Source organism: Xiphias gladius, chromosome 15 (genome assembly GCF_016859285.1).
Source record: "Xiphias gladius isolate SHS-SW01 ecotype Sanya breed wild chromosome 15, ASM1685928v1, whole genome shotgun sequence".
NCBI lineage: Eukaryota > Metazoa > Chordata > Actinopteri > Istiophoriformes > Xiphiidae > Xiphias > Xiphias gladius.
The window spans coordinates 33,406,933-33,422,376 of record NC_053414.1 but is presented as its reverse complement, the minus strand read 5'-3'; the positions used below and the strand labels follow the sequence as shown (position 1 = coordinate 33,422,376).

The 15,444-nt window shown below is 38.0% G+C and overlaps 1 protein-coding gene across 1 annotated transcript in view; it reads right to left on the bottom strand.

Annotated features, from left to right (window-relative positions):
• The window catches only part of LOC120800583 (glutamate receptor 2-like), a 101,955-nt gene that overhangs the window by 57,931 nt on the left and 28,580 nt on the right, over window positions 1–15,444 (bottom strand). The window contains exons 3-7 of the mRNA XM_040146784.1: window positions 7,939–8,178; window positions 5,791–5,912; window positions 3,539–3,613; window positions 1,080–1,133; window positions 481–639 (exon numbers count right to left, since the gene is read on the bottom strand). Of these exons, the coding sequence (XP_040002718.1) occupies window positions 481–639; window positions 1,080–1,133; window positions 3,539–3,613; window positions 5,791–5,912; window positions 7,939–8,178 (650 nt within the window). The remainder of the gene's footprint in view (window positions 1–480; window positions 640–1,079; window positions 1,134–3,538; window positions 3,614–5,790; window positions 5,913–7,938; window positions 8,179–15,444) is intronic.

The following is a 15,444-nucleotide window of genomic DNA, read 5'->3' as shown; positions in this document are numbered from 1 at the left end:
ATTATCACCTCAATAACCCTGTATGTCAGTGCTGAGCTTAGACAGACATGTTGGAACATCACCCTTGTGCTGCCTATTGTGTGGTTATTGTAGGTTGCACTTGGTTCCATTCTGAGAGCCATCATCCCAACTTGGTACCGTAACCTGTTAAACTGCATCTCTTTCTCTGGAAGCTCATTATTACAAAAACACGTTAAATGTCAAAAGTCAGACCCACAAAATTTTAATCAAGTTTGTGAATATTCCAAACATAAATGACCCTATTTTAATTGTGCGAGAGCAATGATGAACGCACCGTGGTAGGTCTTGAGCGCATGGACTGTGTGGCCAGTATGGCCACAAAGTGCTTCACAATAAAAGGTTATGCACTGAAGAACTTATAATACATGGAGAATCGAGTTAGATTATTAAGATAATATTAGTATGATTATACTGCCCTGACAATAATAATAATAATAATAATAATAATACAAATCTTACTCTGATCCGTGTATCAGCTCCAGGATATTCCTTCTCTTCCAGAGCCTCCCATCGTTGGTCAAACTTTGCTACCACAGGATCATCAAAATCTACTATCTGAAACCCAGACACATTTGCACCTCCGTACTGGATTTTAGAGAGGTCACCATCTACAAAACCCTGGAACATGATCAACAACAAGAACAAGAAAAGAAAATCATTTTAAATGATGCCTTTTGACCTTCTCTTGCAAATTTTATTTTTCTTCATTATTTTTTATTCTTAATCTCTGCCAGGATTTGATAGAGCCAAAAGCAATTTCCATTACCATAACTACCATCTTTTTTTTGGTTATTATTAACACTGCCATCAGTGGCATTTTGATTTTGCTTAGCCACAAATGTGTGACCTTCAACTGCACAAACAGAGGCAGATTAACAATAATATATATATTATAACCAACAGGCATGCTTGTGAAGAGAAAATTAGCAGGAACATGTTTCTATCTAGCTCTGCTTAACATGGCCATTGCTTGCTATGCTAACATCAGTGAACTGAAACTACTAAAGCTCAACAAGTTTGTGCGTGCTGAGTCACATTAGAGAAAGCCAGTGACTCACCAAGTTGGCGATGATATAGTGGTAACCCTTTACATGTCTGCCTATAGTGATCACCTGATGGGAAAAGAGTACAATCTGTGTCAATAACATACAGAACAACGACAACAAACAAATACAAATTGATAAAAAACTGTCATAAAAATCAAATGCACTGCTATGTTTTTCGGCTTTTTTCAGTGTATTGTTGCTGTGAAAACCATCAAAACAATTAATTTTATTGAGCTAAGAAAAAAATACTGTTTTCAGTTTATAATTACATTCAATAATTAATTGGGTTTTTAATGGTTTATCTAGCATAAGAACTAGGATGATTTTCTCAAACCATGAAGAAAACACTGTATCCTTCAGTTTATCAGAAAATGTCCAAATCACAAATTTTGCAGATACAATGCATTTATTGGACAGCTACACTATGGCCAACGAATGTCACATTTCTGTTTGTATAGCAACACTGAAGAATAACGAGAAGGGTGGTTGTGGCGGCATTTGTTAGCACTAATTATCAATGTAAAAGCAAGCAAAACAACAGCATTACATTGGCAAAGACATGAGCGATCAACGTGCTTTAGATTCAACAACAGCTTAGTTAAATTATGGAAAACATTACTAAACTACTGGGTCTGAATATTGTTGGAGAGTGATTGACATCCCAGCACTTCGGATGTGCAATCACACACCGATGGAGTTTAATTTCTGGCTTTCAGAAGGTGTTTAGTTCCACATTAGCTCAATCATGAAGGATTTACAGCCTTTTTAATTCATAGTACACCAATTCAAAGGGCAAAAAGTGACTGTCTGATGTCACCAGATTGACAGGTTTATGATTCCTAGATTGCCCACCCAGTTGAAATGTGGAACACTCTAACTATTCTTTAAGATGAAAGTCTATTGAATATTTAGCGTGTCTATGCTCACAGATTGGATTAGGGCCTCTGTTCCTTCTACTTTAAAGGAACCGGTTGAGGTTAACCGGGCATCTAATTAGGATAGCTCATGGATACGTCCTTGTGGAGGTCACCTGGGCGTTTCAGGCTAAGAGTGGATCCCAGGGTAGATCCAAAATATACTGGAGAAATTATATAGCCTAACTAGCACAGGAAAATCTCTGGATCCTGCAGATGACCTGGAAGGCAGAGCTGAAGAAAAGACATCTGGTTTCTCTGTTTCTGTATACCACACTTACTCTGACCTGAAAAATCAGCTGTAAATGTGTAGATGAATAAATGGATTGAAGGGTTTCAGAAACAGACACCAGGGCTCATTCTTGAAGGCTGGTGGCTGGTTCTTGCAGTTCTTGCAGTTCAGACATGGGGCCCATTATTTGGAATTCTTTTGTGGAGAAGGAGCCAGAGCTGCTGTGCAAAGTTGATAAAAACCAAACAGATATCGCTGGACTCACTTCTATGCACAGCATTAGCTGGCGAAAAACACTCCTTGATAGACATTGGTCTGTCTCCTACTCAGGAGTTATACAGGGTGAGAGCATTGGGCAGGTGTGGCAATACTCGGGAGCCTCCAGCTGGCTGATTATTAGCTGGAATTTTCCCATGGATGAGAGGGTTTTTCTTGATGTCACTGCAGACTGAAGAGAGGAACACGCTGACTTAAATTCAGCATGCTTGACATTCTTGAAGAATGTCAGCAGAATCTGAGTGAAGGCTTGACCCACTGATTTCCATCTCAGATTTGGGCCTAATACCATTTTAGCAAATCTGAATCCAGCACCTAATCCTCTTATTAAATCCACATCTTTTTGAGTCTACTTTTGCTAACCTTCTTCTGCATAAGCTACTTGCTTCAAATACTGGGGGTCCTGATTTAGATTTAGTACACTGATATGCTTAAATTACAGATGTGATATGCATGACTCACTAATTTGTTGGTTTTCTCGAGCTGTAAAAATATGCAGTCCACTCACTATCATTAACAAATGACCTTCGACCTGTGTATTATGAGTTTTACGTGAATATTTTGTACATATATTTCTCACAAAAGGGAGTGAAGAGAGATAGAGATTCCACAAGAGATTTGTTAGCCTCAGAGACTAGAAAAGTGGGTATTTTATCAACCTAGAACAAGATCCAAAATGAAACCAGTAAAGAGAACACAACCCTATTTCTACCTTCTTACATAGTATGAGAGCACATTCCATTGCAGGAGAATACAATGTGCTTTGAAGAAAAGAAAGCACAGTAAAAGTATGGTGTACAGATGCTGACAAAGAGGTATTTAAAAAGGCAGCTACAACAAAAACAAAGGTTAACAAATTTACAGAAAAAAATATTTTAAATCTGGTGACCTAAGAGGACATCTGAAAATTATACTGTATTTGACTATCATACAATATTTTGCAAAGGATGGCTCTATAGCACGTTGAAGGAGTAGAAGAAGCTATTTTGGTGATTGATGGATGTTCTACTTATATTAGTAGTAGCAGTAGTGACAAGACTGGAATCAACCTGTTCCATGATGTCTTTAACTTTGTCTTGTTCACAGTCCAGGATGATGCGTCGCTCCTTACGGATCTCCAGGTCCTAAAAAGCAGATTAGTATTTAACAGTATTCCATACCAAAGTCCTTATTTTTGTGTAGTTCCACAGTATGCAACTTAGTTTTGCAAACACCAAGTGGTATTGTCCTAAAGTGCACTGAGGTTCCTTCCTCACCTGCACCTGTTTGGTATTTTGGTGACTGCCAATGGGAGGAGAGGTGCAGTAGAGAGTATGTCATCCAGCTACATGCTGAAGACTCCCTAAAAATTAAGTTAAAATGCTTTAAACTAGATCTCCCTAAAATCACAGAAACCAAAAACTGAAAAAAATGTGTTGCCTCTTTGCACATACACAACTTATGAAGTAACGTTTCATTTCACAGATCCCATGAAATCATAATAATTTCCTACACAGGAAATTACATGTAACGTAATTTTTAAAGAACGCTCCTAGAAAAGACTATGTAATCTGGTACTAATTATCTGGAAAACGGTGACTGTTCAATTTGTACATGTACCCTTACCCATACCCTTTTTCTCAGAGCACAGCAGGTCACCTGAACATGCAAAATCAGTCTACAATATGCAAATGTAAAGAATAAACTTTCCAGTACCAAATCCAGTTCTACTGTATCCAGTAAATTTTCTTTACAAATCAACACAAAAAAAGAAACTCCACCCATCTCAATCTCTGCTGTTTTCTATCTAATGACAATTTTCTAGTTCTCACATTTTCAAATAATTTGGTGGGTAGTAAACAAGTGTATAACTAATATAACTCCACTTTCTCTACAGCTGGTACCAAATACATTTCCACAGAACCTAAATTAATAAAATATGCCAGATGCACAAAAGAAAGTTACCTCACATAAAGAAAAGGTTGTGTTCTCAACTCGGAACTAGAGTGCACTGTAATCTGGAGAAATGAACTGCACTTATGTAACGCTTTCCTAGTCTTATCGACCACTCAAAGCACTTTACACTACTTCCCACACACATTCATACAGCACTCTTTTTTCTATACATACGGCTTTTCTACACACACACACACACACACACACACACACACACACACACACACACACACACACACACACACACACACACACACACACACACACAATCATACACGGATGATACATCTGGGGCAATTTGGGGTTCAGTATCTTGCCCAAGAACGGTTCAATATTTCTTCAATATACGTCAATATTTAACATAATCACCATTTATTTAAAAACATTTTTTTGTTTGCATTTACCAGTTCCGCCTGCACTGCTGCCCTTGTAACTGGTAATACTGTTGATATAATAATGTTGAACTGGGAGACACTTTATGGCCCTGTTCATTCCTGGCATTAACATGCGTCTTGGGTGATCTGATCACAAGTGAACAGCTCTAAGTACGTGTGTGAATGCACCCAAGACACATTAGGGACACAATGAGAGCATTCGGAGGTGGCCTGGGCCACATATAGCCAAATTCTTTTAGCAGTGTATACGCAAATGTGTCCTGGGCCACATTGAAGGACCGCCAACTCAACTGATGTCCTCTATGTAAGCAGAAGTACGTACTCTTTCACAAACAAATACAATTCGTACAAACTGGGAAAGTTGTGATTTTGTCGATGACGTCTGAAAATATGGAAAAGCACATAGAGATGTATGACGAATGCGTTACACATTTTGGTTGATACAGTTTGCCTGGAACAAGGAATGGACCCTGTCTGTAATGTTTAGATTTCTTCTTTTACTTTCCGGCAGACTAGGCATGGGAAGTGCATTGCTGCCCGTTAAAAACAACGACACATTTGGTCTTTGCAAATGAAAACGATGTTTATGTTTATTTGCATATACAGCGGGGAAGTGATGTCCGATCACAAGTGGTCACTTGAGACTAATGTGAAGACGCATTCTAACGCCAGGCATAAACTGACGTACTTAGAGCTGTCCACTTGTGATCAGATCAACCAAGAAGCATGTTAATGCCAGGAATGAACAGGGCCAATGAAACGCTGTGTCACAAGCCACTTCTTTAAACATGTCAGGAAGGAACTCGCTATCTCCTATAAACGCTACACTACTGAGATTGAGCTATCACTGTCATGACTGAACCTTGGAATCATCACCATAGTGCCTGTTTTTGTGTATCTTGGTAATTCTAAGTATGCATGGAGTCAGTACTAACAGGGTGCAGTGCTCCGTATGAACAGAATATCAGTACCTGAAAAAGGGAGCGGTACGCTTCATCCTTCCTCTCATCTTTCAGGTTTCCTACATTTATTGCTGTGACGACCCATTTTTTCTCTGCTGCAGTGTCCAGTATTACCTGAAGAGTAGAAAGACCTACACAAACAAACCCACACACAAAACATGGTCAGTTAAATGCTTGTCTTCTTACTCTTTTGTACATGGGTAAAAGGATAGCACTACAGCTAAATCCGAATACAACCCTTTTAGTTTTTCTGGCATTTTTCAGTGCATGCCAGGTTAACAATCCAATTTTGAATCTGCTTATCCAATCCAAATCAGTTCCTATCCTTTATCAAATCTATTTAGGTTCAGCTTTCAGCATTTGTAATTGTTAAAAATAACTAGAACTCTACAATTGAGATTCAGTTGAGATTTGTATTTTTTGTTGGCCAAGAAGGCAGTGACACTACTATTAAATGTCAGTTAGGTATATGCCAAATGAAATAACAACTGTATGTGTACACCACATTTTTTACAAGCTATTTTCACCATATACTATGGGTCGGGGTTCAGAACTATTAGAGTTGTATTTGTGAAGATTCTCAGTCATCGGGGTCAAAGGATATCTAGAAGAAGCCCCCTGACCGTTTAATGTAAGTCTCCCACTTGAGAACGACTTCTTGGACTCTATAGCACTCCTAATTGGCAAAATTGCTCTTTTCACACCCAATAAATGCACACTCGCATACTGGAAAGGCAGTTAGACAAGGGGTCTCCAATTTCAAGATGCAGACCTTTTCTTTGTGCACACAATAATACATTTTTTGGTTCCTGTGCAGTCTCTCTCTCTCTATTTATTTTACCACAATGTAATTAAAAGCCTTACTACCTCATTAGATAACCAAGAGAAAATCACGAGGGAGCAAGTGAGAGGGAGAGAGTGACAGGCAAGCCTAGAAGCAAAATAAATCGAAAACAAAACTAATTCACATGGTCTGTATTTCACTGTGGTGACAGATTATGAATAAATACAGACAAAACTCTCGTTGACACTCAGGTAGAGGCCACTTGGCAGTTTTCATGAAATGCTGAATGCTGAAATGTTCACAGTGACAGAATCTGCGACAGTGTGACAAATATCAAGCATGTTTGATTTGAAGGGACTCTCTCCAGAGGCAGTTGCGTCTACTCAGAACACCAGGGTTTCCATCACCTCACAGCAGGTGATAACAAGGTGCTGCCAGTTGTGTATTCCAGCTAGTGCCTGTATATTGCAACGATCTACATGTGACTAAACCACTCTCCAGCTGTGAACAACCATACAAAGTTTAAATGCCTGGGAATCCCTCACCGGTCAGGTTGAACTGAAGAAGCCTTTGAACCAGCTTTATAAAATTAAATTCTTGTAAAGCCATGTTGACTTAAACCAAACTTTCAAAACTATCAATAAAAAGATGACAAGCATTTGACTACACTGTATATATAATAATAACTTTTTGTCAAAAGACTATAACTAATTCAAAATCCAGTGCCAAAAGGAGCACCCCATCACCTGATGCAAACATGTGGGTGTTATTATCTAAAATCCACCGTCACAGTGTAATTATACAGTATAACACAATATCATATATATATTGGGATATAGTAAATTTAAAAAAAAAAAAGGGCAATTAAAAATGCTTTAAACCAGACAGACAGCTCTGTTTTTTGGCTGACTGAGCAAATCACAAATCAAAGTAGTCCATCACTTTGATACACAAATCATATAAGAATCCAATAAAATAAGTAAAATCGAATCGAAATGAAAATAATAAAACAGTCCAACATTGCCCACAATAACCTAATACATGCAGATATATTAAAGGGATAGGTACAAAAGCATCAGCCAGGCCAATAAATCAGCTTATTTCAATATGATATAAGCTAACATGATATAGCACCGATATATCAGTGTTAAAATGAAACTGACAAAATATGTTTGAGGTAATTTACAAATAGTGTTGCCATTACATTGTTTGTCCAGCAGACACTTTAAAATCAGTCAGCTCCACTCACCACCTATTTTGGTTCTTTGAAAAACAAAAAGAAGGGATCCTTTAATTGCAGTTGTGTTAAAAGTTAAGCAGCAGCAACACTGAAATCGCATGCTGTACGTGATAACTAATGAGATTCTCATTACCTCTATCACTGTCGTATAGATAGGCAAACTTTTCCCATTTGTAGTACTCCACTAATGAAACGAGCGGCCCCTTGATGTCCGGCCTCATCTGGAGAACAAACTGATTCATTCCCTCTGCTGGAAAAGAAGGTGTGATGAAGGAGACATGAAGTGTCTCACAGAAGGACGTGATGGTGTTTACCGACTTCTTGTCATAGAAGCCAAAAATGGCATAGACACCTCGAGAGAACTGGGAGCAAACTAGGAGAAAGAGAGAGAGAAACATTTTAATAGAACATATATCAGACGGAAAAACAGAGAGGATAAAACTCAGGCACGTGAGGAAGGCAGGTTTTTAAAATCCTAATATCTGAAAAAAGGAAGGACGTCCCTGTACTCAACACCCTGTAGTAATACTTATCCTTCTAACCTTTAGCTCTCTCTACTAACATCTAGGCTTTTATGCAGCTGATCATTGCACAGATTAGACAGCTGATGATGATGATGATCAATATAAGGTCTGAAAACCTTTGATATCAGTTCAGCTGGTTATATAAACATTTTAAGAATACGTGTAAATGAATCCAGATAAAAATCTGTAAATTAATGCATTTCATTCAATTATCTGACCCACAAGTCTACATCAGAGAGTGGAAAGACATTTCACAGGTGGCGCACTGAGTGCAAAAGATTACCTGAATGTTACAGCTATAAATTCAGAAAAGTCAAAAATCTACACGAATAAATGAATGAATGAATGAATGAATAAAACAAAACATGAAACAAACCAGCATAAAGAACTGCACGTGACAGATTATTACTGCACACAGCTCAACACTATAAAGATGGTCCCAATCTCTACTATAACTATTTGAATGTATTAAAACTGGTATTTGCTGAAGAACAGAGCATCACATGAATGAGTGTGGTTGGCAGTGTGGTTTTTCCACCTCAAAGATACTGTGATACAATGAATTGTTTTTATATTGATATGTTATGACCAAATTTAAGATACACGAGGAGACAGTATAAGAAAACTACAATTAATACAGTACCAGGGTTTTCCCAGAAAAACTGATATTTTCCTGGGAAATAATACTCAATAATCACAGAAACACCATAAAACCCATTCAGATGTAGTTGTATTGTATGTTAAAACAAGCAATAAATCATATCTAATGTTACAAGAAACTTGATTTAGAATTGATTTTTATGATTTTTTTTTTCAGACGTCCAGATGCCAGGATGGTATGGACATTACAGTTAGATGCAAATAACATCAATAGTTTGGGTTGCTATAACAATACACCACATGGCACCCAGTATAAAGGTAACAGAGGAATCTCACAGCCCTGTATGCTTGACCAAGATAAGCTTTTAATGATCAGAGCTGAAAACACTACAAATCAGCTTCAGCACATTGAAAACAACAAGATAATAAAAGCTGTTTATACTGAACACTACAGAGTATCGATAACCAGAAACTCAATATTTAAATCGACTCAATAAGGCAACTGTGTTTGTATGGCGACTTTCAACAACAAGGCATGTCAAAGTGTTTTATATTAGACATAAAATGTGAGAAGACAAGATATTAAAGAAACACAAGACAATATAAAAAGACATGTTTAAAGATGATTTAAGAATAAAATAGAATTTAAAAATAAAAAATAGAATAAAATAAAACAGATAAAACAGGAGAATAAAAATTGCCGCACAGTTACAGTTCAGTGTGAGGTACGAATAAGTAGTCACAAATAATTAGAATAATAATTAATAAAAGGCTAGTATTTTAATTTCCTTAATATGGCTATTAAAATTTAGGTCTTAGTCCATGACTACACCAAGACGTCTGAGAGTACTGACATTTAATCGTTCGCCTTTGACATCAGAAACAATTTTGTTGTTAAACTTTGTTTAATTGGAGCAAATTCTTGCACATCCAGGAAAATTAAGGAAAATAGAAAAAAAAAAAAAGATGAACAGGCTCCCCCCTAAATGGCCCGGTACTGGTTGTACCCGCAGTGGGAAAGCATCCTCCTTTGGTTTGAGGGGCAGCCCAAGACAATGATACTCATAAGGTAATCTCCTGGGAACCCCTCTGCCCCACCTAATTCTGCGCTGGGTATTAACATTATTATCACCATTATAATGTAATAATAGAGATAATAGTATGGTGGCGCTGTTTGGAGGAGGGAGGAAAGGGAAGATAGCACAATACGGGTACCACAAAAAGTTGTGTAATAATAATGACACTTAAATAAAACTAATAATTATAATAATAGGCTGAATAATAGCACTAATGAAACTACATATAATAATAGTAATTATAATCATAATAATTGAAGTAGTGGGTGTTGACCAGGATCATGGGGGCAGTAGGTGGTTTGCAGTCATAGATCCAGAGTCTCTAGCACCAGGGGCAGAAATACCTGCAATTTTAGAGTAATTCACAGGTCTTTTCAGTGATATACCATTTTCTGATTACCTCTATTTGAATATTTATATGCACTACGATAGTCATTTGCAAGAAAATACAGGAATCACAACCTTAGAAGTGTTCAGACCCTGTGAGATGATTCAGTCCAGAGTGTGCCCCTTACTGTGTATGGGCTTCATCACATGCTGAGTCAGTCCATAATTATTCAGATTACAACACAGTTCTTCAGTGCTGCTGTTCTGAGTGTTGTCGACATGATTGTTAAAATCACCAACAATAACTACCCAGTTAAAGTCAACACAGATGATACACAGCACTTCAACAAAAAATTCTGCACAGTATTTTGGTCGCCTGTAGATGCTTCTAAATACAGCTTGACGAGGAATTCATCTAAAGACCAACAAATTCCAACTCTTGCATTTCACCATAAATGAGATGAATGTGTTCAAACTGGCCTGGGACTTCCAACCAATGGTGGAAGCGGACACTGAATGAGAGTTAGGGGAGCGAAAATGGGTGTAGGGTGGTGGGAAGGGACGAGGCAGAGTCCTGCACTGGGTAACCCACAAAAAATTACAATATGTGTAACGGGTAAAAAATATATTTATACAGGCACAAGTAAGAAGGAAGTACACATGGGTGGGCAGCAGGTGAAGTAATTTTTAGAACAAATAAAAATAAAACAATTGAAAATAAAGGCTGTGAGGGAATTTTCCTTCTTAAGGTATATTTTCTTTCATTAAAGTCTCTTTTCTTTGATGTAGGCAGTGTATCTATACTGGTCACACTCAAATGTCACTCACTATAAACAATAATTCACTGTCTGTTTCTAGGATAGCTGTGAAGGTACTGATAAGGTAGATAGCCAGAAAAAAGCCTGTCTCTCTATGCCACATGGTCAGTTAGTCTCTCTGAGTCGGTCAGAGGTAATCCTTACACATGTATGGAAGAGATGTAGTCCCATGAAGAATAACCTTATTTGGAAATGTCGTAAGTATGACGTAGTTATAGGCATAGATGTGGTCACCAAGAAGGATTCCTTTAGATTTGGGGGGGCATTGCGCTGGTTAACTTGTTAAAACTTGCATTGCTCATCACTATTGTCCTTCATGCATTGGGTCTCCCAAATCTGGGTCTCCCAAAACTTCTTCCAGTAGCTCACAAGATTTCCATCAACCAAGCGCAGTTTTTTAAAAACATCAAGACCAGCATAATTTTATCAAACCTAATTATTCACCATGATTAATTTTATTGTGAATGCCTATCTTGTGAATCTTTCACCTCTTAATTCATCTTAATTCCAGAACTGAGAATGCAGCTGACTGATAACAATGGGAAATGTTTTGCATATCTGAATGGGATAGTACATTACAGAAAACGGCAGAAAGACCAGCCATCTTGCAAATCCTGCTAAAATAAAATCTGGATGAGTTCTAAAGTGAGTGCAGTGTAGCCTCTGTGTTTAATTAATTAGTATAGGTCGGGTCACTGGACTTATAGAAAGGGACAGCACGGATATATAACGGATTGGGTTAGGTCCAGATGCGACTCTAGTACCGAACTTTGGGTGCGGTGCCGGTTTGTAAAACTGAACCCCTTGCAGCATTCTGGGGCATGGGGTAAATTAAATTCCGGTAGTGACCATGAATCTCATTTATAAAACTCTGCGTAGGATTCTTACCAAAAGTTTATGTGTCCCCTTTATAAGTCACAATAAACATGGAAATCTATGCACTTTCGTATGTAGATAATTGTAAGGTTGTAGATAATCGGCAGACTTTTTGGGGAAGACCTGGTCTGATCAAGAGAGACGGCATGCATCCCACTTTGGATGGAGCTGCTCTCATATCTAGAAATCTGACTGAATTTATTAATAGACCAAAACCATGACAACCATGAGTTGAGACCAGGAGGCAGAGATGCTGTCCTACAAGCTTCTCTGTGACATCCACCCAAAATCCTATAGAGACTATGTCTGCCCCCCGACCACCTGAATTAATGAACTTAAAAATCAGCAGAAGAGGAGTTGTACATATAAACCTGATAAAGATAAAGATCACCACAGCAGAAGTACAACAAAGTATGAGAATTAAATGTGGACTCTTAAACACAAGATTGCTCCAATCCAAAGCCGTATTAGTAAATGATCTAATACCAGATCATTATATTGATATATTTAGTCTCACTGAAACCTGGCTGTGTCATGACGAATATGTCAGCCTAAATGAATCCACTCCACCCAGTCATATTAATACTCACATTCCTCGAGGCACCAGCTGAAGAGGTGGAGTTGCAGCCATTTTTAACTCGAGCCTAATAAATAGCCCTAAACCTAAACTCAATTATAACTCATTCGAAAGCTTGGTTCTTAGTCTTACACATCCATCATGGAAAACTTTAAAGCCTATTCTATTTGTTATAGTGTACTGCACTCCTGGTCCATGCTTTGAATTTTTATCTGAATTCTCAGAGTTTTTATCAAGTTTAGTCCTTAGTACAGATAAAGTAGTTATTTTAGGTGATTTCAATATTCATGTTTATGTAGATAATGAGCCTTAGAACTGATTATTAGATATTAGGCTGTAATAAACCCACTGTTTTAAACACACCCTGGACCTCGTTCTGACTTATGGCATAGAAATCGAACATCTAATAGTCTTTCCACAGAATCATCTTTTATCGGACCATTATTTAATAACTTTTGAATTCCTGTTACTGGACTAAACACTATTAGGCAAAAATGTCTTTTCTAGATGTCTACCTGATAGTGCTGTAGCTAAATTTAAGGAACTGATTCCAGCACTTAATTCACTGTCATGTTTCAATATAACAGAGGACTCCTATGCTAACTTTAGTCCCTCCCAAACTGACCATCTTCTTGATAGTGCTGCAAGCTCAATGAGAATAACACTCGACACTATTGCCCCTCTAAAAAAGAAGCTAATAAAACAAAGGAGGTTAGCTCCATGGTTTAACTCCCAAACCCGTATATTAAAGCAAACTACACGAAAACTTGAAAGAATATGGCGTTCTACCAAAATGGAAGAATCCCACTTAGCCTGGCATGATAGTCTTAAAACATATAGGAAGGCCCTCTGTAGTGCGAGAGCTGCCTTTTACTTAACTTTAATAGAGGAAAATAAAAACAACCCTCAGTTTCTTTTCAGCACTGTAGCCAGGTTGACAGAGAGTCATAGCTCCATTGATCCATGTATTCCTATAGCTCTCAGTAGTGATGATTTCATGAGCTTCTTTAATGATAAAATTCTAACTATTAGAGACTAAATACACCACCTCCTGCCCTCAACCGGCACAGATTTATCTTAAAACACAGGAATGTTAGAAACAGCTGTAAAACCTGAAATATTGGCTAAACTTCAAGCTTGCCTTAAGGACATAAAGACCTGGATGACCAGCAACTTTCTGCTGTTAAACTCACACAAAACTGAAGTTATTGTTCTTGGCCCCAAACACCTCAGAAACACCTTATCTAATGATAATGTTATTCTCGATGGCTTTGCCCTGGCCTCCAGCACCACTGTTAGGAATCTCTGAGTTATCCTTGATAAGGATATGTTCATTAAATCTCACATAAAACAAACTTCAAGGACTGCCTTTTTTCACCTATGTAACATTGAAAAAATCAGGCACACGCTGCCTCAAAGAGATGCAGAAAAACTAGTCCATGCTTTTGGTACTTCTAGGCTGGATTAGTGCAACTCCTTATTATCGGGCTGTCCCATCAAATCTCTAAATACTCTCCAGCTGATCCAGAATGCTGCAGCGCGAGTACTGACAGGAACTAGGAAAAGAGATCATATTTCTCATGTGTTAGCTTTTCTGAATTGGTTCCCTGTAAAATCCAGAATAGAATTTTAAATCCTCTTCCTCACCTACAAAGCCCTTAATGGTCTGGCACCATCATATTTTAAAGAGCTCATAGTACCTATTACCCCACTAGAACACTGCGCTCCCAGAATGCAGGCTTACTTGTGGTTCCTAGAGTCTCCAAAAGTAGAATGCTAGGCAGAGCCTTCAGTTATAAGGCTCCTCTAATCTGAACCATATTCCAGTTTCCATCTGGGAGGAAGACACCCTCTCCAAGTTTAAGAGTAGGTTTAAATCCTTCCTTTTTGATAAAGCTTACAGTCAGGACTGGCTCAGGCTTGTCTTGAACCATCCCCTAGTTATGCTGCTGTAGGCCTAGACTGCCGGGGAACTTCCCATGATGCACCAAGCTCCTCTCTCCTCCTCTTCCTCTCCATTTGTACGCATTGATATCCTATCAGTGCTCATGACTAACTTGACTTCTTCTCTCTCCGGTTTTTGTGCTTTCTCCTCTCTCTCCTCTCTCTTCCTGTCACTTTCTGCAGGTATTTCTGCCACCTACTGCCAAAATGGCCCTGGTCAACACCCACTGCTTCAATTATTATAATTATCGTTTCTATTATTATATTTAGTTTTATTAGTACTATTATTCACCCTATTATTATAATTTAATTTTTTTTCTTGCCGCTGTTGCCAAGTGCTTGCTCATGGGGGAATGCTGGGTCTCTGTAACTATAACTATAAAGAGTACGGTCTAGACCTGCTCTACATGAAAAGTGCCCTGAGGTAACCTCTGTTATGATTTGGCTCTATGTAAATAAAATTTAATTATAAATTGAATTGAATTTGGTATGCCTCATATTCTTCCCAAAACATTCCCACAATTAAAGATAAATAGCCACCGCAGATCCCTCATGAATATTGATATACATATTGTTCCTGTGGAGAATGGAGGCCATGTTACGAACAAAACAAAGTTTTAGGGGCTGATGGCAGCATGACTAGCTGCTAATGCAACAGACAGGCTAATTCCTGAAATTAAAAGAAGTAGTCAGACATGGACCGGCTTGTGGAGCTACAGGTAAACAGAATCTCAAAGCTGGGTATTTGTTAAGCATCTACATTGTTTGTGAAATTTTATGGAAAAGTTGCAGTGATTGGACAAAATTGCAAGGCTACGTGGAATTCAAAGGGATTGGTTGAATTTGCATTAATTGTTGTGATTGCGACATCACAACATCCTGGAGGGATTAGATTAA